General features: G+C 43.3%; 1 protein-coding gene and 1 long non-coding RNA gene across 3 annotated transcripts; one reads left to right on the forward strand and one right to left on the reverse strand.

The window, feature by feature from the left end:
* On the reverse strand, positions 1-26814 carry LOC100741695 (semaphorin-5A). Of its 2 annotated transcripts, none has more exons than XM_012381742.3 (14): positions 26222-26814; positions 14967-15105; positions 10551-10647; positions 6455-6662; positions 5635-5840; positions 5462-5561; positions 4992-5191; positions 3735-4217; positions 3355-3637; positions 2896-3268; positions 2687-2769; positions 1722-2460; positions 1400-1605; positions 1-1095 (listed from the first exon to the last, which is right to left on the reverse strand). In XM_012381742.3, the coding sequence occupies exons 2-14, from the start codon at positions 15055-15057 to the stop codon at positions 892-894; spliced, it is 3273 nt and encodes a 1090-aa protein (XP_012237165.1). In that variant the 5' UTR covers positions 15058-15105; positions 26222-26814; the 3' UTR covers positions 1-891. The 2 variants fall into 2 exon arrangements, with proteins under 2 accessions (XP_012237165.1, XP_012237164.1); XM_012381741.3 differs by lacking the exon at positions 26222-26814 and adding an exon at positions 21508-22035.
* Positions 5747-7854, forward strand: LOC117151280. Its single transcript, XR_004461082.1, has 2 exons — positions 5747-5881; positions 7756-7854. It is a non-coding gene; the product is annotated as an uncharacterized LOC117151280 (long non-coding RNA).
* Positions 26815-27295: the final 481 nt, after the last annotated feature.

Below are 27295 nucleotides of genomic sequence, written 5' to 3' on the forward strand. Positions count from 1 at the left end.
TTGTCGTTCCTTTTATTGCAGTCGCGTGATGGATACTACACGAGGTGAAGCGTTTCAAGTCCGTTTGATCACGGAACGTCGTTCATTTGTACGCTCGTTTGCCGCGCGTAACTCGTCGACCCGAAACGATTCGAATCAAATCCACGACTAAATCTTGATTTCCGTGAGCTCGATCGTCTTTCGCGGCGAATCACGATACGCAATACCACGGACGATCGTTGCCTTTTCCTCTTCTCTCCTCGACTATCGTTTGTCGTGAGTACGAGTCGACGCGTGACCGCGACTCAATGTGAGCCAATAATAAAAAATATGCGAATCACATGACTCGAATCTTTATGCATACATACGCATCCGTTCACACCCTCCTGTTCTCTCTCTTTCAAGATCTCTCACACATAGCTGCGCTCATATTCACATCCACACACGTTTAGTTAGGTACGTTTCGATACGTTTATGCTCGTCCTTTGTCGCTCATGTTTGACGAGATTACGAAGCGATGCACGCGTTCGCGACGTAACGATGGCACTGAATCGTTCAACGCGAAACCAGAGGAGATCGTCTCTATAGTTTTGAGTAAACAAGTAAATACGGGGTGAATATCACTGGATCTCTAGTATAGGCGATCTGTTCGCGTTTGCATCTCTCCTTGGTCCATTTGGAAGCTGCCTTCGTTTAAACTGCTTCGCATACATAGCTCAAAATTGTTGGAGAGACGGATGATAGCCACGTCGTGTTGCGTTCGTTATTTCTTGCTCGCTGTTCTCGCTGTGCGCCTTCATGGCGATGTCTCTTTGTCGTAGGTGTTCGTGTCAGGTCTTCGCGTTTAGTCGCAACGCAGAAGCCATCTGGCAGTGAAATAAATTCGTTCGTTTCTAATTGCACGCTGCCCGTTCAGTAGTATTTGTCTTGATCAGGGTCGACTCGAATGTGTTGTTGGCCATGGCTATTGCGCTTCAAGGTGGCAGACTCGTAGTCCAGACTCTTTGGATACAGTTTCGGACTTCCGAGACCGTTCACGTTTGGATTGTTCTTCCCACGAAGAGTTCCGTTACCATTTGTACTACCGGAAAAACTAGGCTGTCGTTTGGCGTTTACCTAGATCGAAAGAAGACCTCGTGTTAGTAAAAAAATATCACACATGCGTGGTTCAGTGGACTGTAGATGTTCAAATTCATAGTTTAATAAAGATAACTAAAAAAATGGAACCTAAGTAGATACGCGTTTCATTCCTTAAATCTTGTAACAAGTACTATGCAGAAATGGGAAGATGCAGAATCCATCGGATGTGCATCCTTTTGCCTAGCAAACTTCTCATAGACACAAAGTACTATTGATATTTTATATCTCTTTTATGTATTATACGTCCATCCATAGTATAGCGATTAGACTGTCGACTCACATCTTTCAACGGAACCGAGACGTAGGAGTTTTGTTTGCTGATATAGTGAGGACTACCAGGAATTCGTTGCTGTCGTCGCTTCAGGTAACAGAAGCTTAAGACCGCGGTCACGGCCAAGCCAACTAGGAATCCGGCTACGCAACTGCCCACTACCGCGCCGATAGATACACCCGAGCGTTCTACGCTTGATTTTAGGGCATTTATATCTGAAAAATTACGTTTAAATATAGCATACATAGTAATTTTTGCTTCAGCGTCTGCGAAAAAGTTCTCCACAGGTAATCTTAATTAAATAAGTCAGACTTCGTTCGACCATACTCACCATTGTCCATGCAATCGGGTAAACAGTCGCGCACCTCTCTGCTGGATCCTTGACAGAGCCCGTTACCATGTTGAAGACACTGTCTCTTCCTATGTTGTTGATGATCATCGTCACAAGGCGTCCAACGTGACCATGAATCCCAACCGGCCAAAGACTCGCAGCTGGGCATCTCGCAAGTCTCTCTAACTAGCCTTGGACCTTCGCAACCCTCCGGTCCTAGACATTCTCTTGTTCTGGAACGGACGCCAACGCCACACGATACCGAACAATCGGACCAGTCGGTCCAACAAGACCACTGGCCTCCAGCCCCTGCGATTCCAACTTGGTTCGACCGACATGGATGCACATTGCACAACCTGTTTTGCACGGATGGACCTTCGCAAGGTGGTGATTCACATTGCCTCATTCTATGCTGAGAACCTCCGCCACAAGGTCGATCACAAGGCCGCCATGCGGACCATTCTCCCCAGCCGGCTTCTGCTCCGAGATCCCCATACGGATTTGGATTCGCGTTTCCTCTTAGGCAGGAACCGTCGTTTCTGCAATAGCGCTCTTCCTCTTTAGCTAGTTGCACCCTGACGCTGGATGGATCGTCAGTTTGGGCACGACAACTAAATCGAAACCGTTTTTCTACGTAACCAATGTTTGTACTTTGAAGACTGCCATTAACTGCTAGCCATGGGGTCCACCCGGAGTATCTTTTCGTTTCGACGCACTGATGAGAGTTGCATTCCTCGACCTGTAGAAGATAAAAACGCGAGCTCGTGATTGTGGTGATATATTGTTTGAGAGAAACGCGATAGCAAAAGTGTAACGATTACAAATCCTGTCTAAAAGTCGTTTAAATGAACTCAATGGGCGGTAGAGCTCGTTTAATCGGGCATTAAATAAAATGGAGTTTCATTGGAGTCACGTTCGAATAAATGAAATTTCACGAAGCTGTTACAAGTGCGTGCTGCTCTTACTTGAAAGTCGCATCCATTGCATTCGACGGTAGGAGGTTTTCGCGATGATGGACTCTCACACGTTCTTCTTCGTATCCGTATTCCTGTCAAACAGACGATTAAAAGTCAATCACTAGGAGACAGGATACAAGTCATTGAGACGAGAGATCATTTATCAAGAGATTCTTATTAAAGAAGAAGAGCTGGTGAAATCTTCGTATCACGCTTACCACCGTTGCAAGGTCGAGAGCAAGCGTTCCAAGCGCTCCAGGATGACCACTGACCAAACGTCTGTGGTGGCGGCGGTGCTACCTTCGCTGGCGTAGGACAAGGTGGAAGATTTATGCAGACGGTGTCATCGTGATCATGACCAACGCACACTCGCCCTCCAAAAGCCGGAGCCGGATTCGTGCACGTGCGTCGTCGTGTTTTCATAGCGAAGCCGCAGGTTTGTGAGCACGCTGACCAGGATGACCAAGCTGTCCAATCGCCATGAACCGTACAATTGGTTACTCTCACTTTAGCTCCTGAACAAGTTGCTCCGCCATGCTGCGGAGGCGGGTTATTGCAATCTCGTGTCTGGCATTGACAAGTGTCTGAGCCCTGGTGAAAGCAAGGATTCGCTTTTGATTTATCGCCATCTATTTGTGCATTACGCCGACATGAACGACAACGTGCCACTGACTTACCGTCTCGGCATGGAGGTGCAAATGCGCATGCGAATGAGAATGCCCATGATCCGTGGTGCCGTGTTGACACGGAGACCAAGAGCTCCAGGCACTCCAGCCACCGTCCACAGGATCTGTGAGAACAGGACACTTGGTGACTTCTTGATGCCAGTGATTGGCAAGATGGTTTTGCTTCGGGGCCGGAGCGCATTTCATCAGATGTTCGTTCCAACCGCAATATGGCTCCTGAGCATTGAGACAAGCCTGGCGACTTCGATGCCTATGGCACTGGGCAGCGGGTATTCTGTAAATGCGATATTCCTTTTGTTCTCGAACAGAATCTGACCAATGTGGGCCCAACGACGCATATTATTATCTTGAATCTGTGTCAAACCGCGTACCTCGATAGACCGAGTTCTGTACCAACATACAGACTCTGCGTGTCCTTCAAGAACTGCATGATCATCGGCGTAGATGGTAAGGGACCCCAAACTTCTACGATACAAGTTTCCTGCGTGCGCGGTAAAACTGAGATCTTCTTGATCAAACCAACATCAGTAGCCACATACAGCACGGTGACACCGCGGTGCAATTTAGTTGGCGTGACATCGAGAGCGATCAAGGTGAATCTCTCGAGTAAAGCGGTATGCAATGGCTCCAGCGTCGTGCTTTGGATCGCGTCATCCATCAGCTGGTACCTCTGATTGTCTATGATCTGATGAGGAGCGACGTTCGCGTTTGAACCACATCTTTGACGATTGTGATGAGACGGCCTCCTTTCCCAGGCAGCGCCCGAATTCTCTTGGTGCTTGAAAGGTCCGTTGAAGCTCGCGGTGATCGCGGACATGTTGAACGCGCATATCGCCGACCCGGCAATTCCATTGCTAAAAATACACGTCGAGTTTAGCGAGTTTCGGTCTCTCTCCCCTTCTTCGTCATTCAAGAAACGAAAAAAGGAAAGCAGAAGAAGAGTATGCTAAGAAAGAAAAAATACGCCGCGTCTGGCAACTATAAAACCGCCCTAAAACTTTCTATTCTTATGCAGATACGAGGTAGGGGATACAACGCGATAAAATCTGATCAGAAGTACGCAAAATCGAACAATTGAATTTATTAGGTGGTCCGAAAACTTTCTTTCGTTTTATAAGGAAATAATGGATGCACAATATTTTCCGTTTTATATTATTTTATCGAATTACGTATGGTCCATTTTGTTCTATCAAAATAAGGATCACAACGTCAGATTAGGTTTCGTGTTTGTACAAAGACGCATCGTTGTAAAAGACGTGTCTGTAAAAGAAAGACACTTTTCGGACAACCTAATACAAAAGTTGTCGCTACAATTTCATTTTATCGCGGGAGAGTAAAATTTTATTACTACCGATATTAGTTGATTATAAATTGATAGCACTTCGAAAACGAGATATCCCGATTTTGAATCTGTTTTCGTTGGTGTACTAAAATTACTGGAAAAGCGGACCTTCCTCTTCATCGTTGCACACTTTCGTGGGAGAAATTTCGGGAAATTGTACATACCAATTTCCTCGTTTCTTCGTGAGCGAGTACCGGCACAGACATGAGGAGAAATGTTAAGCGAACGTGAGATGATACGCGGATTGCGATTACGACGTAACACATCCAGTGACTCTGGGACTTACATGGGCGTGGTGAACGTCGCGTAAACGATGCCTTCTTCCGGATGATAGACCGCGCCCTGAATCTCGTCGTAGTAGAAAGGAAACTCGCCGGGGAGCGAGCAATTTAATCGCGCCTTGCTGAACGTGGTCCAAACCTCTTTCATCATAATTTTACCCCCGCGATCGTTTTTACACACTCTCGCTATTCTCGAGTAGACTTTCTGAAAACAACGAAAGCAGAGAGATCTTTGAATGTCGGATAGTTAGAGAGGAAGAGGAAACGAGATCGGCGAGTCCATTGCACAGTGCAAAACAATACAAATTTTTCAAATAATTTACCGCAAATGGTCGAATTATCTTGTGTTGTAAAAACTAAATCTACAAAAAGAGTGGCTTTCTTTTGCTTTTTTTTTTTAATTTTGACCATAAAATATAGAGCTTTCCAGATCATTGTGCAACGATTCGGTCGATCGATCGTTAAACCGCGTTACCTTGCCGCAATTGATGTACTCGACGGCTGATTCGCGAAACAAAAAGTAAACGTGATCCTCCGTCTCGAAGCTGCCGACGAACTGCGGGTCGTTTAGCCATCTGAAAGCGGCCACGGACGTTGAAGATACCGAGGTTGCGACAGATATCGTAGAGAATTGGGAAAACGACTCACCTGGAGTCGTACTGATGCGTTCGAAGATTTGGCGACGCAAGCGTTCTGCATATGGCTGGATCCGCGCCGGAGAAATCGGTTGGCGCCCCGGTGAACAATCCACCTGTTGGACCTCTGGCTAATAACGCAGTTACGTTGGCACGCGGCGAGTAAGGGCACATTGCCGCGCCCGACATCTCGCTGGTTACGCTGCTGATGTTCTCGATCTGTGAAATAATCGAATCGACCATGTTCTTACGTACCGCAGGTGTGTGGAAAAGATAGTACACGGTACCATCATTGCCAATAAGATCTCGAGCAAACATAATAGCAGTAAACTGAACGAATTGTTCTAACATCCCGTAAACGTTTCTATTCCTGCCCCAATGTTTTTAGGCGCACGCCGAGCAATGTTCACGAAACGTCGGAAGACGAAAGTCTGAACGAAATATTGCAAGTAGAATATATCGATCTCCAAATAGCTTTTATAGTCGAAGGTTTAGATTTCCTCTACGAAACAGGTGCAAGATTTAAATTTCCTTTGCAATTCTCGATACAGCTACGTATATCAATGGGTGTCGCGCGTTAATTTATAGCTGCGATATATCTAGACTACGGATGTTTATGCAAATTAACCAAAGAATCTAAGAATCTAAGCGAACATTCGCGTCATTCGCTAAATTTTACATCTCCCATACATAGCGTAATATGGATCCTTCGCATTTTTCCATCTTCGACTTTTCCATAAACGCATCAACGTTCGCGATCTAGTTTAGTATATCGTTTCCACCTAATATGCTCATAATCTCCTGCGCTTTCTCTACTTCGTATGGTTACTTACCTCTCTCCACGTGCACCAAGGGCTGAACGCGTACGTGCCGCAAGTGAACAGGCTCTTTCCATTGGTGAGTAGAACCTTCACATAGTTGCGACAGTCTTCGACGCTTTGACCCTTGTTCTGGCAGGTGTTGCTCTTATCTTCTGGCGCTGGCCAGGAGGCGTGTTCGAGCGGCGTCAACGAGGTTAACGTCAGCCGGTACAGGTTATCTCTGGAATCGCAACGATTCGTTTTCGTTTGGCTCGGCGAGTCTAAAAGTCTCGGCTTAAAGTACGCGTGGGTCGCGACGCGTGTAAAAAGCCGTGGCTCGCAAGCGGCGGCATGGTGAGAGCGTGCGGATCGCGCAATCACGCCGTAGAAAACTCGCAACGAAGCATAAACGGCGCCTACGTGGGCGCACGCCGCAACTATGCGCGACTACGCGCGCGACAGTCGCACCAAAAGCGATCGTTAGTCGAGCGAAGCGGCTCCGCGATCGGGCTGAGTATCGAACACGGGCCGATTAACCCTTTGCGATCTCGCGTCAACTTAGGCTCGACATTGTATTTCACTCCTTTTACTTTCCGTATATAAAAATACAAAATCGACTATTTAACGCAACAGCGAAGAGTTGTAAGGTTCTAACATGTTCGCTACGTTGCAGCGTGCGTTCGAGCCGGTACATGCTTTTCGATTATGTATCGCATCGACTCGGATGTGACACGTGAACTGGATGTCTCGAAATTATGAAAAAAGTATTTCGTAATAATTCATACGACGAATATATAATGTGGCAACGTTTCACGATATAACGAGACTGGCATTGTATGAAAATTATTTGTCGGTAAAATTGAATTCACAGCGCAACTCGTTAAAGAGTAGCGGTTATACGCGTTGGGAAAGACCGTTCGACAAGTTGTATCTCGATAAGACATTGCAGGCTCATCGAAGTCGATGAATAATTTTTTTCTCTTCTAAATAATTATTCCACCGCGGATTTTTATACATCTATTATACAGTATGAAACAGAGTTCCCGATAAGCGTCTGTACGTTCGAGCTAATCTCGAGAACCAATGGACTGATTTTGACGAGATTTTTACCATTTTAAGGAGCGTTTTTCGAGTAAGTGTTAGACGCGTGAAACTTGACGAAAGAAATCAGGAATCGAAAATAAGAACTAGAAACAATTTACGGATATCAGTAACGCAACAGCGACTAGCGACTAGCGACCTTCTTTTCCGCGGCCGTGTTTTGTTTAGAATCACTGCCACGATATAGCGACGCGATATTATCTCCCCACTGAGCGATGTCTTTCTCTTTTCAGCGTGCGGCATATCAGAAGCTTCACGAGTTCGTTGCATGACAATTGGTGTTTCACGGACTACAGAATGTCTACAGAGCCAATAAATTCATAAAATCGTCAGCCATCTTATTAAAAAAATCATATAAGAATCCGGACAAAGATCAGGTATATCAGCTGATTTATGATAAACTTAACCGAGTACGCGTCGTAATTTTCAGCAAACGAAACAAATTACTACGTACATTCCACCTCTTTGATTCTCGCAGAAACATAAAATTATACAAAAATCTGCAATCTGATAATTGCCGATAAAACCATTTTCTAGCTTCCATTTGTTACGCTATAAAAATATTTATTTGCATAAATATGCGCGGTCTACGATAATACGTAGACAAAGAGACCTTTAACGCTGTAGCGTGTATCGGATGTAATCCTGTATCAATTAGACGAGGGTTGAAAACCGGAGGCGATGGACACCGCGGTCGAGACGCGCGCGATTTCGAGAAAGGACACGAATGATCGACTCGAGGGTCGAGTACGAACAGTGTAGTAGAACAAGAGTACGACGCACGAGCAATCCTATTGAGACAGATTGCTTCCTGTTCGTTAAACGAATAGGATGGATCGTTCGGAGACCTCGTTCTCGTCCGACGAAACTGTGTCCAACGACTCGCGTTTGTTACGCGTCTAGTGGAGTTCGATGTCCGTACGAGGAGAGCATAAAGTAGAGAAGCAGCAGTGCGTGACAGAAATTCAGAATGAATCCATTAATTATCAACCTGTTAACCAGGTCATCTCTTAATCAGAAAGTTCTATAATTAAGAAATTAAGAAGTTAAAGCTTGATAAGAACAAATCAGTTCCAATTACGTCTCAGTCTTCGCGAATGTAAATATAAAAAGTTAAGGATGACGTTTCGTCGGGCAAGTTAGCTCTCTGAACCGAATTTTTCTACGGTTGGAAAATTTCTTAAATTCCGGGAAAATGTGAAGGAATCTCTTTCGAGACACCGAAAGTCCTCTTCGAGATTTCGAGTTAAAGAGATATCGAGCTATAAAAAGAATTCTAGAATCGCCACAAGGTTGATAAATCAATAAACTGTGTAGGAAAATAATAAATGGCTCGGGTAGAGCGAGATGTACAAGGCTGCAGGAAGAAAGACGAGAAAAGCGTGTTTTGTCCTGGAAACACGATCATTTCTGATTTACGAGAAGATGATGCGAAGAAACGTTTCAACAACGGCTAAAGCTAGTCCTAGCTATCTTAGAAAGGAACCGCTGGTTTTAACAACGAGACAAGAGAAAAACGCGTCTCTGCCATACCTGTCGCGATCTCGGTGCGACACGCTCTTGGTGATTTACCACTCAGTGACGTCACGGTTGTCGACCACGGGAATCGAACTGGAAGAATGCAAATCGTGGCGCCGTGTCGCGTGCACGCACCTAGACCAGAGCACACCCTTTCCCTCCTCTTGCTATTTCTGCAACTCGGTCGCGTTTCCACGCTCGTGTTTTCTTCGATCGATCTTCGAAAGTCGCGATAAATTCGCGAGAAAGCGACTCGTCTCGGAACACATTCTACCAAGACGATTTCACCGTCTTTGGTTTCCACATGTTTCTTGGGTTTGCTTTAAATATGTCAGAGAACGACCTCGGATTTGCTGCATTTTTCTTGTCTTTTTCTTTTTCTTTTTGTTTTCAGGAACGAGACAAGCGTACATGCACCGTTTCTTCGACTGGCTGGCCGCGCGCGTACGTGGGTCGCGGTTAATAACTAGCATTCTATTAATAGAAGGTAACACGAGGGCGTACGCTCCTTTCCACGCTCGATTCGATCGGTACTCGATCGCGAAAATCGATCACCGGCGTTCGCGCGTTCCTCGACGATTTCGAGCAGCCGGTCGGGTAGCTGGAATGCGGCTGCTATCCGAGCTATCTCGTTGTACCCTTAGGTGCAGACGAGCGATTTATTTATTTACTTTTTTTTTTCTTTTTTTTCGTGCATCGTAGCGGCGATAGCGAATAGGGAGCAACGCACGTATATATACAGAGAAAATACACGTCTGATAATCGCGTATATACGCTGTCGATTATAAGTTTCACAACGTCAGCCGATATTTAGTACAAATTGTACGCTTCTCATTTTTTCTTATCTTCCAAGTATTTTATTATAAATCTGTTACTTCGTTCGTGTCTTCTAATGTAAAACACCGAACGAAGTAAAATCTCTTACGGTTTCTCAATGGACGTAGGGAACATAAGCGTCTTGACGTTGATGGTTGGAAGTGTACATATAAATAATACATAGAATGTTCCATGATTTCACAGTCAATTAGATATACGATTACATAATTGCCATTAAGGTAACATTATCTTAAATGATCTAATACCTCCACAGGGAGCTGTGCGTATATCACTGTGTGCTACCTGTATCCCATCCATGAAATCATCGTGAAGCTTTTAGTCTCGTTAATTCCCATTCCAATGACACTAGAGACTCTCGAGAATCGGTTGGAGTTCGGTGAAAAACGTATTTTTGTGAGTCGAGTGAAAGACAAACAATTTGGCGAGCGGCCAAGACGCTATCCCGATCCTCGGAGGAGCTCGGTCGCTTCTCGGTCGTCGAGAAAAATAACCGGTTGATGGCTCGGCGGATAGCCAAATCGCATGTCGATCTCGCGGTCGGTTTCGATTTTCCGCATTCGCGACACGTTCGCGAACGCGTTTCCGTGTACGATCGTGCGTTTACTCGAAGAATTAACGCTTTACTTTACAATTATATCGTTCGTTATATGACATCCAGTTACGACATACGTACCGAGCGCCGACGACGACCTGCTGTCTAGCGACGTCGAACAGAAGTTGAGAATACGTGGTGACTCCCTCTCGCTGGAACTGGCTAGCATCCGCCAGATCTGGAACGATAATTAAATCGCTGTAAGTGCAATTTCCCTGTTCCGCGTTCCCATGTCGGAATTCGAACGGCTATCTAGTCACGATTTAGTAAAGTTTTTAGTCGAAGAAATCCAACTATTTAACGAACTATGCGATATAATGGAAAGTAGCGCGTATTGCACTTTGTCTTACGGCGTCCCTGGTAAGCCTGCGATCCATACGATTTTAAACGTCCAGCGAAGAAGACTGTACACACAGAGGAAAATAGAAGAAGAATAAAAGACGCGACTCGAGTACGTAGAAAAACTCGAGGTTCTCTTGGTTTCAACGAATTCCATCGATGTTGCTCTTCCGCTTCTTGTCCCGCGTGTGTCGCCGTCGCAATCGCGATCGTTTCCACGTTCCGAGAACGAGAGGATGTAAGCGGAGTCGTTTTTCGCTTCCGGACAAACTAGTTTAGCGACGAGCTAGAGCATCTTCTTCCTAGCCAGCAGATTTTCTAGTTTGTTTTTTTTTTGCGTGCTCGATGCGGGCTCTAGATCGAAAGTATCGTTCCCCATATCGAGGAGCTTCGATCGATGAAAAATTGTTCAAGCGGGAAAACTTCTCTCGTGCCATCGTCGACGCGTAGGTAAATGTTGGCGCGTTCGTTCTGCCTTTCTCGTCTCGGTGCTCGAGAAGAGAACATCGCTTAAAGCGGACGCGTTTTATTCGCGATATCGCGAGTTTCTCTCGCTTTGCGTTCCTCTCTCCCTTTGTGTACATGTGCGGTTAAGTTAGTAGTTAAGTATATATGCGGGTTAAGATGAATATCGACATCATACGACCCCCTAGATATCGTAAAACATGTGTCTGAAACATTTTTCCTTATCGCGTACAATTTTCAAGATATTCACGCGTCTCTAGATAAAACGAACGAAAGTATTTGCACACTTAGCAGAGGAAACTTTTATGTACACATCGCGTACGTTATATAGAACTTTCTGAAATTTTATTAGCACCCTAGTGAGATACGATTATCGTGAATATATTGGTAAAATAAAGAATCAATCTATGTATACGATCAAAATGTACACAACACAAATGTTCGCTGCAAACATGTAAAGAATTATCGTCTTAAATATATAACAAATGGTGTCAAACATATATATATATATATATATATATATATATATATATATATATAAAATAGGTGGTGCCCTACTGTAATATTTTGCTGTTTATCGATAGAACGAATGATCGACTGTTTACACACTTTTGCGACATCCGCGAAATATATAGCGCTTGCACTAAATGTCTTCAAACTTTGCTGGTATTAGGTCGTCCGCAAAGCGTCTTTCTTTTACAGACACGTCTTTTACGACGTTGCATCTTTGTACAAAACACGAAACCTAATCTGTCGAACGTTGCGATCTTTATTTTGATAGAACAAAATGGATCATACGTAGTTCGACGAAATAATATAAAACGGAAAATGTGATGCATCCATTATTTCCTTATAAAACGAAAGAAACATTTCGGATGACCTAATAGGATGGGAATAGTCGGGTCTGGTTACAGCATCAATGAAATTTCAAAATGTTTCGCATAACCCTACGAGTGTTCGAATATTTTTTATGAGCTCTTATGCTCTTTTATACATAATAGTTGCATCTTTGTCGCTTTCTCTTCTCTCTGTTTCTCGTTGCTCTTTCTCCTTGTCTTCGTTTTATTGTTTTCCAGCCGGTTTTGCGGACGCGGCGAAACGATTCCGCAAAGGTAGCTCCGTGCGGTTCGTCGTACTTCTCGCGTTTCCACGTATTCGGGCACGCGTTTGCCTGTGTCGCGCGTGCCTCCTACGCACACAAGTACGACAACAGGGTCCGTGTAACCGCGTACGTGCGCTTATAAGTAGATACGTGTGGGACGAACGGGCCCCAGTTAGCATAACCTGATCTCGAAGGCCTCTCGGGTATCCTCCCTTCACTCTCCGCCTTTTCTTTTTCTTTCTCATTCCCTGCCACTTCCCTTTCCATGCGGACCCAAACCCTCCCCGCGCCACCTTCTTCCAGACTTCTTTTACTCCCCAGGACGAGTTTCTTTCTTTTCCCTCGCATTTTCCTCCCTCCATCGTGTCGTCCGCGTTCACCTATCGATCTACGGTCAGGAGAACACTGTTTGCCCCTGTTTGATGGACAAACAGGTTCGTGTACGCTATTATACAAAGGACATTTGCCTCTTTTTTAACGAATTTAATTTATTAGGTGATTTAATTTATGATGCATAGGAAATATCTTTTTTCTGATAAACGTATATAATCACGAAGTTAGTGGTTATTAAAGACAAATCAATATCAAACAGGCCGATCGTAATTCTCCCGAATGTAATAAATTAGATCTAAGTATATTAAATTTCCTATCTTGTTTATGAAAATGAAATGTACAGAAACCCGATAAAGGAATGCTGCTGGGCATTGAGAAAATCCTAAATACGTCGCTCGTAATATCCACGTACCAAAGACATTAAAGTATTTCTGGTTTCAACAGTTACCTTTTTATACACAACTTCGTCGACTTATCAGCGACGATTCTTTTTTACACATTTTTTTAACCCAGTTTTCTTTTTACCTCTAACATTATCATTACGCGTCAAAATCCTTTCGTTTAATCGCGAGGGGGCATTTAAATCCGGAAATCGACAGAAACGTATTTACGTGTTTCGTGAAAAACGGAGTAAAAGAGGCCGCGTTATCAACGGTACGCGTAACCCATCGTCATCGTCGTTACAACGATCGTACGGTGACGCAACTCGACAAAGGCGCGACAAAAAGGTTTTCCACGCCGTAACGTAGGAGGATGTTCGAGGTCGTGAAATTACGCGTCCGCGACCTCGCATGAGAGAAAGGAAAAACGATGCAACGCGATGCTATGTGAGACAACAGACGTAATAAAGCGCTAAGGATCCGTAAAGATCCGTGAATCGATCGCAGAGGTGAGAGACAGAGAGGAAAACTACAAGAGAAGAGGACGCGGATTCGAAACGGGTGTCGCCAGATCGTCGCAGAAGCCGAAGCAGGAGCAGCGAGAATACGCGCGCGTGGCGACGCGTGCCACGCTCGTCGCCTACGCGTCAGCGTGGTCGAGTCGAAACCGAGCGCGGACCTCGCAGACGAATCGCTCGAAATCGCGGCGAAACTTTCAACGACTCTCTCCCTGCCACCATCTCGATCTCTGTCTCTCTGTTTCTCTCTCTCTCTCTCTCTCTCGTCGATAGTACGATGGATAAATTGGCGAAGGAGCTAGACACTTCGAAGCGGTCGAATCGCCACGCGACCGACGCGCCTTCACGCCCACGAGTTGACGATCGTCTTCTCTAACTCTTGCGCAAACTACTTCGCGGCTCTGAGCGATCCGTGGGATAGTTCGTGATAATTTTTCTATCGTCCGTCCAAGAGCAGAGATTCTCAAAATTACTCTGACGTGGATGTATAATTTAAGACTATCGAGAGTGTAGGAGTAAAAAAAGTCTAAAATAAAGCTGCCATCTGTATAGAGTAAGAACTAGGCTCCTCAGAAGCTACATCGATCAACTTCTTCGATTTATTATCAATCGATCAATTTATCAGTTTTTCGATTTCGCCAGATAAGTACGTGATTAACGTTCAATCGTCGATAATGTTATTTTCTTCTACGAGCTTATTTGTTACGCTAAGATAGCGTAGATAACAGCAGATTCTAAGATAGTTTTCGTTACGATCGCCGCTTTATTTATGCAACTCATCTGCTTATTTACAGAACTGATCAAAGTGGCTTCTGAACGGTCTCCTATCGTCTCGCAATTTGCGATACGTAAAACCTGACAAACCGTCAGGCTGTGCGCGTATATCCATTTGCAGAAAATTTGAAAACGCAGAAACGCGCGTATTACGGAAAGACGTGAAACATCAAACGTATATAATAGACGCTGCGCTAGGTATTTAATGGATGAAGCAGATTTCTGCTCACATTCCGTTCCATTAACCGTTTGCAGAAAAGTGTGAGTTTGCGTAAGCATTCGCAGTCTACCAACAATATCAGTTTAATATTGTGCAAGAGGGTCCTAGCAGCGAGCGTTGTATCTCCCCGTGTACATTCCTCTTTTCTCGATAACGCGTGTGAAAAAGTCGTTCGTCTGTATCGAGCCTTAAGAAACATTCGCGATTTTTCTTGCGCTAATCGTCTATGATAAGAAAGAATCTCTGGTGGAAGCACAAGTTTACTCGACGTTCGCGTCGTACGTGCGAAAAGTCACGTGTACAGTCGTCTTCTTATCGCGTACTGGACTATAATCTTAAAAAAGAGTGCGATAATACGGTTCTTACCTTCGTAGGAGATACGTCGAAAGTCGTCGGTGGCGCGTAGGCTCGCGATCAGCGTGCCCAGAATCGCGAGTCGCACCGGCCACCGGTCCATCCCGATCGGGCTTTGTCCTCCTTTTCCCTCTCTCGAGTGTTCTCTCACCTGGCAGCAGAAACGTAGAAATGATCGATGAGCGGCGTCGCCGGGAAAGCTGTGTCCCTAAGGCGGCCGAGAAGCCTCGCGGACGCCATGGGACGCGCGTATACGGAGAGAAGGCGTCGCGGACGAAAGTCGGCAAACAGCGGACGACCGGGAGCGCGCGCAAGGTCGACGACCTCACCTGCGTCTCCGTATCGACTACCTCTTTGCGTCCAGATCGCATTTATTCTCGTGATCAGCGAATGATCGATTGATCTGCAGCCTCAGATCGATACTCGACTTTCGTTCGTCCGGCTTTTTATACAAGAAAAAACGATCCCCGTTTGGAAGGCCAAGTTACAGTTCCGTCACACGAGCGTCGAAACTGCGGACAACACTGTGACGAATATCGAATTTTAAAGTTTAGATCTCTATCAATTCTCATCTCGCTGTGTCATTTATTTTATAGACTACTTTGTATGTTATACAATTTTCTTTCTTTCTTTACCGGTTTGAGTTTCCCTCGATCGTAAATAAATAAACTACGATTACGATCACAGAACTCCGTTTCCCTCGTTGCACGTAATTATGAAAAGGTTCTTTATATTTGTAGTTGTGACAGATATTTGCAAGCCGTGAGCGATTGGGCAATGTGCTACTACTGTGTGTTAGAGCTACGTCGTAAGAGCGTTGATTTAAGGGAAAACAACATCGGATCGCGTACGTGCAATCACGTTAACTACGTAACAGTGCGTCAAATTCGACATCGATCGCGACGTTTCTCACCTAACCAAGCTGTTATCGAACGACCGTAGATGCTTATTTGGATGTACCCCGCGTTTCCCGACAATGGCCACGACTCGACATCTCTTCTTTTGCACGATCTTTGTCTTTGAACGTCCGTGTCACGGTGACAGCTCGCTTTCTCGTCTATGAATAGATAGCGGGATAAAGGAGGACGCGTCCCGAGACGTCGACGGACCCACGTGGTTACGATATGTGTATATACAGACTCTGTCTGCTTCGGAAGTGTGACGAGAAATAGAGAAAACATGCGGTATAAATATAAGAAAACAAAGTGCTGCGAAATTCTCTGCAGAGGTTCGCATGGAAATTCTTCCTGAAACTTTGCACGGATATATTTGCCAAAGATTTCCATGGATTTATTTCCCACAGATTCGCGTGGATTTATTTCCCACAGATTCGCGTGGATATATTTGCCCAAGATTCGCATGGAAATATTTCCCAAAGATTGAAGATACAGTCGAACTCCCTGTAACGGGGACTAAAAATTGCGCCACTGCCCCGGGCCAATTTAAAAATTGTTGAAAATTACTCGTTTTTGATATAAAAATATACGCGTCTTCGAATTCACTCGAAGCAGAGTTTTGCATTAACCCTTGTGCGATGAGAAGGCATTGTTTAGTGTTTTATAATATTAACAAAAAATACATATTTATTTAGTTATAGTTCTTCGCGCCCTTGGATTCGTACAACGCGAAAACCCTGTAACCCGGAACGTATATTTCGCGTTACAGAAGGCCCTACTGTATATGTATAAAGTAGCGCAATGGACGCAATGGATTGATATTATCGAAATGGAGAAAATTCGATCGCAACAGGTGGAAATTCTCGAGGAAGCTTCGCGTGGAAATTCGCGTAGACAACGATTCAAATTAATAGCACGAGGGATACGCGACACGACGCGTAGTTGGAAGAACAGAGCCACGAAATTCCGGACTCTTCTTCCGAGTATCCCCTTCCTGCTGATCGACGATAAAATATTCCGGTCGACGTTGCGGTGGTCTCGGTAGGGTAAACTTTTTAAAAGTCCATGGTTGCTTGCGCGATACTAGGGTGGTACGAACGTCACGGTGGTCTCGAGAAACCCTAAACAGGATACGGTGCTTTCTTCGAATATAAATATCGCGGCGGACAATTTTTGTTACTCGTATCGTCGCTTCGCTATTTTATCGTTGTCGTCCCTTCCAGTCCTCCGTGTATTATGATCGATCGTTTGGACACTTATAAAATTGGAGGCGGAGACAGAGAGGTGGATACATCGAGATATATTAGAGGAGAAACGGTGTACCGTGACATCGACACGAATAAGGCCAACGAGGAGCACCAAAGTTACCGTATTTGTCCCGAACACGCGTATGCATGTACCTACATACGTACGGTACGTCGAACGGTTTCGAGATCGAAGAAGGTAGCACTACGGAACGATATGGAATGTATTAAATATGGAATGCTCGTTGGGAACGTACGAAGCTAAGCTTTCATTCTTCCGTATAAACCCAAGTTACGAGTTGCGGCATTAATGAAACTCGTTGCGATTGGTACTTAACCAGTTAACTAGATCGTTGTTTAGATCTATCTCATTTAATCGTAAGGATCGAGTCGTCAGTTGATTTTACTTTTCTGATTTTACTCGATCTTGTATTTTGTATATTTCGTGCAAATAAACGAGATTCAACTGTGCTCAATTCGTATCTACGAGACATCAAATTCGTGACATTTTCGATGTATATCGTTCCATTTCCAGCTCTATATTTTTTATTTGCTCGCGTCAGATAACCGGCGTCGAATAAATAAACGTAAACTTTAATTATCGCGTAGAAGAGATACGTCGAGCGAAGACTTAACGTGTCGTCGCCTATCTCCGATCAACGAGCTCGGTTTATCAGGAAATGACGTCCAAGGGAGAAGATGAGAAAAAGGTTTTCCACGTTGTCGAAGATTCTTTCATATTATACCAGCTGCGCGAATTCAAGCGATTTGATCAAACGGATGACTTGAAATCGCGCAACTTGTATAACATGGAAGAATCAAAGAGATTCAACAACGTGGAAAAAAGTGATTTGAAATGATTCAATCGAACGATAAAGATAAAGAAACTTGAAAAAATGCCTCAAGGAGGAAAGAAATATAAAGATAAAGAAGAATAGACATTGCGAGAAGCGAGTATAGATTCATAGATCGACGTCCTTCTTGAGTTCCTGGTCCGTTCAGCGGAAGCGTACTTGATCGATCGATTATGCGCGCGTGACGAGAAAAAGACGCGCTATACTGTGCTGTCATGCCGTGTTGTCCTGTCTTTCTCAAACGTATGCTTAGGTATGTATGGCCGGAATGTCTGTGACGAGCACCGTTAGTCGGTGCAACCGGAGCTTTCGTATCGCACACGAGATGCCTCGTTTTTCTTCCGATTACCTTCGAGATAACGACGGTCGAATGGAGGCGATAAGCGCGCTCGAGTTTTTAAGAGATTAGAAGCTTATTTTCGATTCGTAGCTGTTGTTTACAGTGATTCCCTAAACCCTAAAGTCCCACCAAGTTCCCTTCTAAATTTCCCGTTTTTCCTAATATACACAATAATTCTGCGCTCAGTTATAGTGCTTTCTTCGAATCAGTTTCCATCCAATCGCACTTTCCTATCCGATCCAAACCAGTACCTATGACGTCGAGTATAGCCGAAGCCTTATTAAAATAAGTTAGATTGATCCAATCAATTGTTTCGCTTTGAACCACTATACATACACAGTCTCGTCACACTATCAGCATTTCGAACTAGAAGCGTAGTCTAAACTTATTGATATAGATAGCGAATACGCAACAAGCTTAGAGAATATTCCTGGAATAAAATCGCAATCTGTTTCGCGAGAAAGACGGTATGGGCCATGTTAAGTATCTCTGTCGTAACAAACATTGTCGCGATTCAGTCGCTTCGAACATATGCTCGTTAACTTTATAAATTGGAATCCAGAAAAAGACGACAATTGCAGGCTCTAGCTTTTAAAATTTACAGAAATATTAATACAGAGAAAGGACATGCTCGTTAACTTCATAAATTGGAATCCAGAAAAAGACGACAACTACAGGCTCTAGCTCTTAAAATTTACAGAAATATTAATATAGAGAAAATTCTTCGGAAACAGGATCTCTTTTTCCAGACGACGGATATTACGTAACGATGTGTCTGGATAATGTGAAATCGATAACTACATAAAAAGCGGAGTTGATCTGTTCGGCGTCTGAGAGGCTCGATTTAGCTCCAAAAATAACACGCAACGTAAACGGTGCTAAGCTATAAGTCGAGATTACAATTTTTCAACGAGATGCTTCGGAATTTTGCTAGAAAATTAATGTATTTCTATTTCGCCGCAGCAGTTCAAGATCGAACGATCGCTACTATCGTGCCTATTTCTCTCTTCGAACCATCCTCGAGGAATCGCAAAGAAGAGCAAAGAAGAGCAAAGACTAGAACGTGTACACGACGCAGCACGTGGCGCATCAATCTCTGTTCGCCTCAATCCGTGATGCGTTTTACTCTGCCGATTTTCCAGAGACTCTTCTCGCAGGGTGTGGCTCGTGCACAGTTCGTTCGTCTCTTTCTCTCGCTGGAACCGTCTTGTTTCCTAGTACCACGGATAGAAGCTCGCGGTGGCTAGCGCACTCGCACGAGCGCGTTACTCGGACGCGATTTATCTCGAGCCGGTAGTAGAGTAGGTTGCTAGTCGGAGGAGCGAAGCGTACATAGCTGCGTGTAGTCGGACGCGCGCGCGACCGGCTTGCGAGAAATTTTATGGGAGCGGGTCGCCAAACATGGTAACACGGTCGCGACTTACCTCGACGGAGGCTGCCGCATCGTCGGAGCGCTCTCCTCCGAGATCGGCATCTCAGTGGCCACGGCCGAGACCGCGATCTCAATTTCCAATTTTAATTCCAATTTTGACCTTACAGCCGCGGATTCCTTGGAAATCTCGTTTCGTTTCTATGGTTTTTTTACTTGCACTCGCTACTGTTGTATTTATTGTAACCGGACTACGGATAAGAATCCGTATTTATGGAAAATTTCAATACGCAGAAATGCACATAATATGAAAAATATTCCAAATACTTTTCACGATATTTAATGGGAGAAATAAATGTTTACGTAGGTTGCATTTCTTTAATTACGTTAATAAAAGTAGGAAATTGCATAAAAATGTGCAGTCTAAATCAGGGCTTCTTAAAAGTACGTATCGTGATCGCATATGGGGTGAGAAGTGTGTAGAATTCATCGAGTTATTGATATCCATATACGTATAAAACACTAGCTTTCTAAAAAATCGTATAAACGAGTCTCCGTCTGAAATTAGGATGAAAATGGCCTTAAACGCACTGATCTATCGCAAAACGACATCTTCGTCATTGACGATTGAAAAGACTACCTTTTTATGTATGTAACTGCGGTCCCGTAAAATTTTCCCGGGCAAAATGGAGAATGGAAAAGGTTTAAAAAGCGCTGCTTTAAATTATATTTGCATATGTACTGCTTATTAGATTTTATATCGCTGCAAAAGTCCCATGTTATGAAAATGATGCGTAGTATCTTCGTTGAAGAAGAAAGGTACACACCAACGTTTTCCGTAGCCACTGTATTTCGTTTGATTTCACACACCTTGCCATTATCATGTCGCATCTGATTTTTAAGATTTTCTCCGTTATCGTGATTCAACATTCAGGGTGGTGGCTCTCTGAGATTGAGTGGAAACAGGTGGTTCGACGATCGGTCGTTCGCTTAACACTGCAGATAACACGAGGGCGTGCTATCGACTCGACCTCTACACGGTTGCGGTTACCACCATCGCGTGTCGTGCGAAAGAACGTATACAGCTTCTCGTTGATACCGTACCGAAGCAATCGAATGCGATTTCTACCAAAAATACATGATTTTTCGAGCGAAATATAGCGAGACTTCGATCGACGATCGGCTTCGCTGAAACCGAGATAGCCCGGATAAATCGAGACGCGATAAATTAGAAAATGTCGGTCGAAATTTACAATTCGCTATCTTACGTTCGTTCTATATTTTGGGAATTTATTGTAAAAACAGAACGCGTAGTAGGGATGACCTATATGATTAAAGAAACGATACTGTAGGAAGATGACACGCAAGAAGAATAATACGTCCATTTCTATCGGTTTTTTCGCTATTGTATCATTTGACAGCTAAAAAGAAGTATATATAATACGAAACAGTCGGAGAAAGAAATCAGTCGATAGATTCAGAAATGTACGTACGTGTTTCGAAGATAGGAGATAAATTATTCACAATGTTTTCTGAGAAACGTTCAGCAAAACTGTCGTCAGTTCCGATATGGAGTTACTTTACAACGTATCGAATAATAAAAATGACTTCGAAAAATCGAGAAATGTGATTGTTCGCGTTTCTCATCGCTGGTTTTTATGTATAACAACTGTCTATCGTAGAATGGTTCGGTTTGACGAGTTTAGTCTAGTTTGACAAGAGCTCAGCTAATCGACGTTCGAGGAATAAAAAATGGAGCGCGATTTATGGAAACTTCATCTTATAATATCTCGCAGCATTGCAACACGAACACAAGATATAAAACGAATAAAAACATATTGTGAACTAACCATCGTCTCCTCGGATCGATAAATGGAAAGCGGCGTCAAACAGTCTGGCCATGCGATAAATTTCCCTCGGATTGCGCACCTCGCTTTCGGAATAGTTTATCGAAACGTATTCTCTCTACAATTTCCACAGCATTCTACTGTCTCGATTGCTGTCTGCCGAGGAAATTTATCGAGGAGAGTTATCGAGTCAAGTCACGGCTTATCGGGAAATCATCGATAGAACGGTCAAGGGAGAACGATAAAGGCAAATTATGTGTAATGTCGCGCAAAGGCAGATATCGGGCTCGTAGTACGTTGAAAACTTCGTGAAAGCTTCATCAACTCGACAGAAGAAAAGTTTTGTTCTTCCTTCTGGTTGAAGAGTCGCGTAGCAGAGGAACTCGACAAAGAAGCCATTCACGGCAACCAACCACTCCTCTCCAACGATCTTTTGCCTTCTGCTGCTTCGTCTGTTCCGTCTCTTTCTCTCTCTCTCTCTCGCTCTCTCTCTCTCTCATAGAGGGTGAGAGCTTTGAAAGAAATCGGTCGAGTTGGCGTCAAGGTGGTTCATTTGGATGACAGCTCTGTCACGCGATCACCTCACCTGTTTTTCGTCAGGATTTCTGTTAATGTCTCACTACAGACGCTTGTTTCCATTACGAAACTCTTAACTTAACTCAATCTTTGATTAACCGAAGATTTTTTTACAGCTTTGGTGACTGACAAAAATGAGGAAAAATTAGGAATAAGAGAATTAAAAAATAACTGACGCACTTTCTAAAAAAAGAGTCTATAGCTGTATGATAAATTGCGGATGGTATTTGTTGGAATTCGTATTTTTATAAACGTAGATAAAAGAATAGAAGAACCTAAACAGGGATTCATTCCATTCGTTGGATACTATAAAGAGTATATTTTGGATATTTTTAAAATATTTTCGTGTTTCGGTTCAAGTTGTATAAGGATTACTACAATTACAGATTTATATACAGATAGCTGTTACGAAATAACCGAAAGCAAAGCTTCCAAAGTAATTGAGTCTACTCACCATTTCGTTTTATTGGTACTTTTTCCAGAAAGTTTCTCGTTTACTTCTTTATCTTCGACACTTTCTGCATTTCCAATATCAGATACGGAAAAATACATACTTTCAATTTCAATCCAAACAGAACTTAGACATTAATTGCGTTATACGCAATGACGTTTTATATTTAACGTCTTTCTTCAATCTTTTACGAGCTTCGCTGTGATATCTCTTTCAGACTCGAATTTTTTTTTAATCGCGGGCCAAATATTCTGTAGCAATCAATAACGACATATTCTCTGATGTCTATGCGAAAGGAATATAATGCATTCAAATCTAAGATTAACTTTACCAATAACTAGTTAATCCCTGCTGCATAAATGAATTAGGACATAAAATTAAAATAATAGCGATATTTCTAGTTACAACTAATAAACAATACTATTCTAATCGCGACAAGCCACTTTCTTCTTCTCGCATTAGTCGACGAGTGTACGTAGATGAATGCGTATCAAACTACCTAACACTGCTATACGAGATATATGTAACTATATTACCAGACAACATAATTAACAAAACCAGAAATTTTCTCCACTATCGAAAAAAAAAAATGTCTCGATGCTAAACAGGCTAGCCATAAATCCTTACATTTATCAAACTTATGAAATTTATGAAAGCCAATCCCTGCTTAACAGAATTTCCTTCTGACGCTATGGTCAACGTCGACGTGTTAAATCAGCTTACGTATATACAATTAAACACCAGCAAGGTGACCATTGGCGCTGCCTTGCCGCAGGCGAGAAAGTGCGATTTCGAGCGTGTACGGAACGCGGACCTGAAGATTCGAATCGTAATTTAGAGCGGATACATGGCGAACCAATCTCACTTGATACTAAACAGCACGAGAAGAAACGAGACAAGACGGCAGACGACACGGAACCCAAGTGGATAGCTTTTACTCGCAGAGAAACGATTCGCAAGAGTACCGTGTGTGTGTGTGTTCGACCGGACGTCGAACGAACGAGCACGAGAGAGGTAGTGGGCCAGCTCCTTATACGGATCGTTGTTTCGGTCCGCGTGAGGAGAAGTTGCTCCGATCCGTTTGACCATCCAAAACGAGTGGGAACCCTGCCGCGAAAACGGAGATTCTCACCCGCACCTTCGCTTCGTTTCAAACGAAGGAACCTTTGCCCTTTTTCCATTCGTCAACGAGTCTACGTGCTTCGAAACCTTTGGACAAACTCGATAATCTCGAGGGTTGAATGTATATTTTAAACTTCCAAGAGTATATTTACGGTGTAGTTGTACACCGTGAGCCTAAACTCACGTGCTACGCGTCAAGTCCAGGAGATACCATGGCTCGAGATAAGACGGAAATCGAGTATAATAAAACGTTTAATTCTCGAGGATCGGATATTTAGCAAATCTTTAAAATTCTCCTTCGTAACCATTATTATTATTATTATTATTAACCGGTATATCGTTTTTCATTAACAGATAGAAACGGTATTGGAGGATGTAAATTAATTGAAACGTCTTTTAACGTTGACTCTGACTGATCGGGAGTTAAAACCAGCATTCTATACTAATTTTTAGCTTCTATATACACCGGCTACAAATTTTTCCAACGAATTTCAAAATGAAAACACACATAATATACGAATGACAGTTTTCTATGTTACGTTTTAAATATCCTCATAGATTTTTGCACGTAGAATAATCTTCTATCGATTAATACTGTCTGGCTGGAGATTAAAGCAAATTTACGTGTACTCGACAAGTTTTCGAATTCGATTTTCTCGTAAATGAATCTACCAACGCAATCTTCTTATCTTATGATTTTCATCTTACGTCGTGCGATAGAATCGCCTTCGTTTCGCTTGCATATACCGTGAATTTAAATTGACATGTGCAGCTATACGCTTTGGATTAATCGTACGTTTATGTAATGATTTCTCCGAAGTGATCGAGATGTTTCCATTAGAAGAAACACAAGTCTTATCTATTGTCAGCGTTAACTTTCGCAAACAGGATTCGATAAACGGCAAGGAAAATCATTCCTCTTCAATTATATCGTCAAATTACCGAGAGAGCCTAGTCGTTGGTAGGCGAGCCAGGACAAAACATTATCAGAAACAAGGACCCAACGCGTCGTACGTGACCGAAAGAAACGAAACGACACGACTCGCGTGCGTTTCATGGGCAATGCGTGACGAGAGATGCAACGAATCGTTAAAATGCCTCGTAAACTACCTCTCTGTTTCTTCGACCTCGAAAAAACCCATCGAATCGAGAAGCTGCGTTCGACGCGCGTTCCATGTACCACGATTCGTTCGAATCTATCGAACGCGTGTTAACGTGGAATTTTTCCTCGATTTTCTTCTCGCAAGAAATCAGGTCGGCGTTCGATTTCTCTTATGCTGGAAATACATCTCGCATTCTTCAATTTTTGTAAACGCGTCTTTCGTCTCTAAACTTGTGCAAAATTCCCGCAATATGTATTTTTATTTCTATACAAGCTTGTATGCATTTTGTATTTTTTCTACGGTAACGAATTAATCTAAATGAATAAAATAGAGAAACAGACGAAGAAATTTTTGCTACGATTACTATTATAATTCTATCCTTCTTCTTATTTCACGATCGCTTTCGTAACGAAAATTAAAAAACAACAAGCGGTTCGATAAATAAATAATTCATGTCGTGAGTGGACAGCGACGCTCTCTTGTGCGCGCCACACATATGAATTTCCTCTGGCTTTCGGATCCAACACAATTTTCCCTCCTTCTTCCTTCTCTTTCTCCTCTTTTCTTTCAATTTCGTCTCGTCTCGTCGTATCGTGTTTATGTCCGGTACTCTGAAATCGCATAATTTGTTTCCAAGCTTTTTCCCGGCTTTCAACTGTACAGCGTTTTTCGAGCCATTTTCCATCACTGGGAGAGATTTTTTATTTGAGGGAACTACGAAATACTCGTTACTGGTACACGCGTGATTTCTCGTTTCTGTCGCATGCTTATTAAACTAAAAAATGTCGCAAAGTAGATAGAAAAATTTATCTGCGATCATTCATGCGTGCTTCCTAAAGTACGTAATAGGCAAGTCTAGGTTAATCTCGAATCATCGAAAAGTAATTATACCGGTGTACGTCATACTGATCGTAGAGAAAAACGCGAAACGAGTACTTAAGCAATCTTGCGTGCAACATACTCCTCGTCGCAGAGTGTACACACTGTACAAATCACAACTATGGATCGACTAATACATAAAAAATATGTACAACACTGCCATTTCAAAAAATACCGATAAACTGGAAAATTCGAAAAAAACTTGACCGACAAAGACCATAAATCATGTTGTTCATTTTTTTTAACCAATTAACATCATTCTGGCACAATCCTCAATATCGATTGAGGATCGAATTGAGATATCGAATTGAGATATCGAATGAAAATAAGAAGCAAATATCCTACAGAGGCTTTTTTATTTCATTTGCATAGTATTTAGATGTTTACATGGTTGTTCCATGGTAAGATGCAGTTATACCGCAGTCTATACTTTCTACGGTAAGAACGACATTGGAGAGGACGAGACCCGAATAGACGAGCCGTTAACCGGGACGATTAACGCGCGACAAATAATAATATATACTCGCGTCGCTCGTAAAGTGGTCAAGTTAAACCATACAATCTATACGTATGCGTATACACTTACACAGATTTCGAGGGGAGGTAACCAATCACGTATCCATGGATTCTACCGACATATCCTTCTCTTCTGTCCTCCACATGATAAAGTCGTCCTGTGATACGTTTCGAGCTCCGGATTATCGAGAAGAGGTCTGATCTCGCGTTCGAAGATTTGGACGCGAAACTTTTCGTAAAAGATGCGCTCTTTCAATTCGCAATTTGCGATTTAAGTAACGAGCGTCAACGTTTTATGGCAAGTAGGGAGAAAAGGGAAAAAAGCAACGTGGGTTTCGATGTATATTAGGTTAGGTTGGAAACACAAACAACAACTTCACATTACATAACGCACATGCGTCTCGACTGCCGCGAGAACACTGAGGCACCGTCGCTCGTCGTACAACCTCCCCACTACCGTGGTTCGTTCTTTTGAACCCCATACGCGTATAGTATACACGAGGTCCCCACTGGAAAGACCACTTTGCAGTTTTCTTCGATTCTCCCTAGATGGCCGACAGACCAGCAGCGCTGCTTCCGAACTTCTCGACCGTCGATCTCTTTCTACCGTAGGAGACTCCATTACGGCCCTATCGTCCCTTCCTTTCTCATATTTCCCGGGTTTTCAGTTCTTTTCTCCTTTTTCACCTTGTCCCCATGGTTTCCTATATCTTCTCCTTTCTTCTCTTTTATCCAGTTTGCTTTCCCATATTTTCTCCAGAATTTCCTTTCACTCCCTACCTTCCTTTTCTGTCCTTTTCTTCCTTCACTTTTCTCCCTTTTTCTCTACTTTTACGGATATCGTACACTTTTTTTACTTGACTATGCCTCAAAATAACTGGACAGATCTTGCGAACTTTTCTTGTTATACTCGCCTTGTTTGGAAACAAGCGTCCGTGAGAGAGAGAGAGAGATAGAAACGCATTTGTATACGCACCAGGGCGCCCATCTCGTCCTCGACAAAGGACGACCGGCCACCCTATTCGAAGGCCAAATCGTCCAAGGTCGATCATCCTTCCAACGAAGCGGCTCGGTCGAGTTTTCTCTTCTTCCTTCTCTCACCCTTTCCTCTCTCTCTCTCTCTCTCTCTCTCTTGCCTCGAGAT

The sequence above is a fragment of the Bombus impatiens genome, unplaced genomic scaffold, assembly GCF_000188095.3.
Source record: "Bombus impatiens unplaced genomic scaffold, BIMP_2.2 scf_0135, whole genome shotgun sequence".
Taxonomy (NCBI): domain Eukaryota; kingdom Metazoa; phylum Arthropoda; class Insecta; order Hymenoptera; family Apidae; genus Bombus; species Bombus impatiens.

What these genes read in the sequence shown, in the direction of transcription:
- LOC100741695 (XM_012381741.3), bottom strand. An exon ending in AGTACATCAATTGCGGCAAG is followed by an intron (nt 5,192 to 5,461) that starts GTAACGCGGTTT and finishes CGTTGTTTTCAG; the next exon opens with AAAGTCTACTCGAGAATAGC. An exon ending in ACAGAACTCGGTCTATCGAG is followed by an intron (nt 3,638 to 3,734) that starts GTACGCGGTTTG and finishes TCGCATTTACAG; the next exon opens with AATACCCGCTGCCCAGTGCC.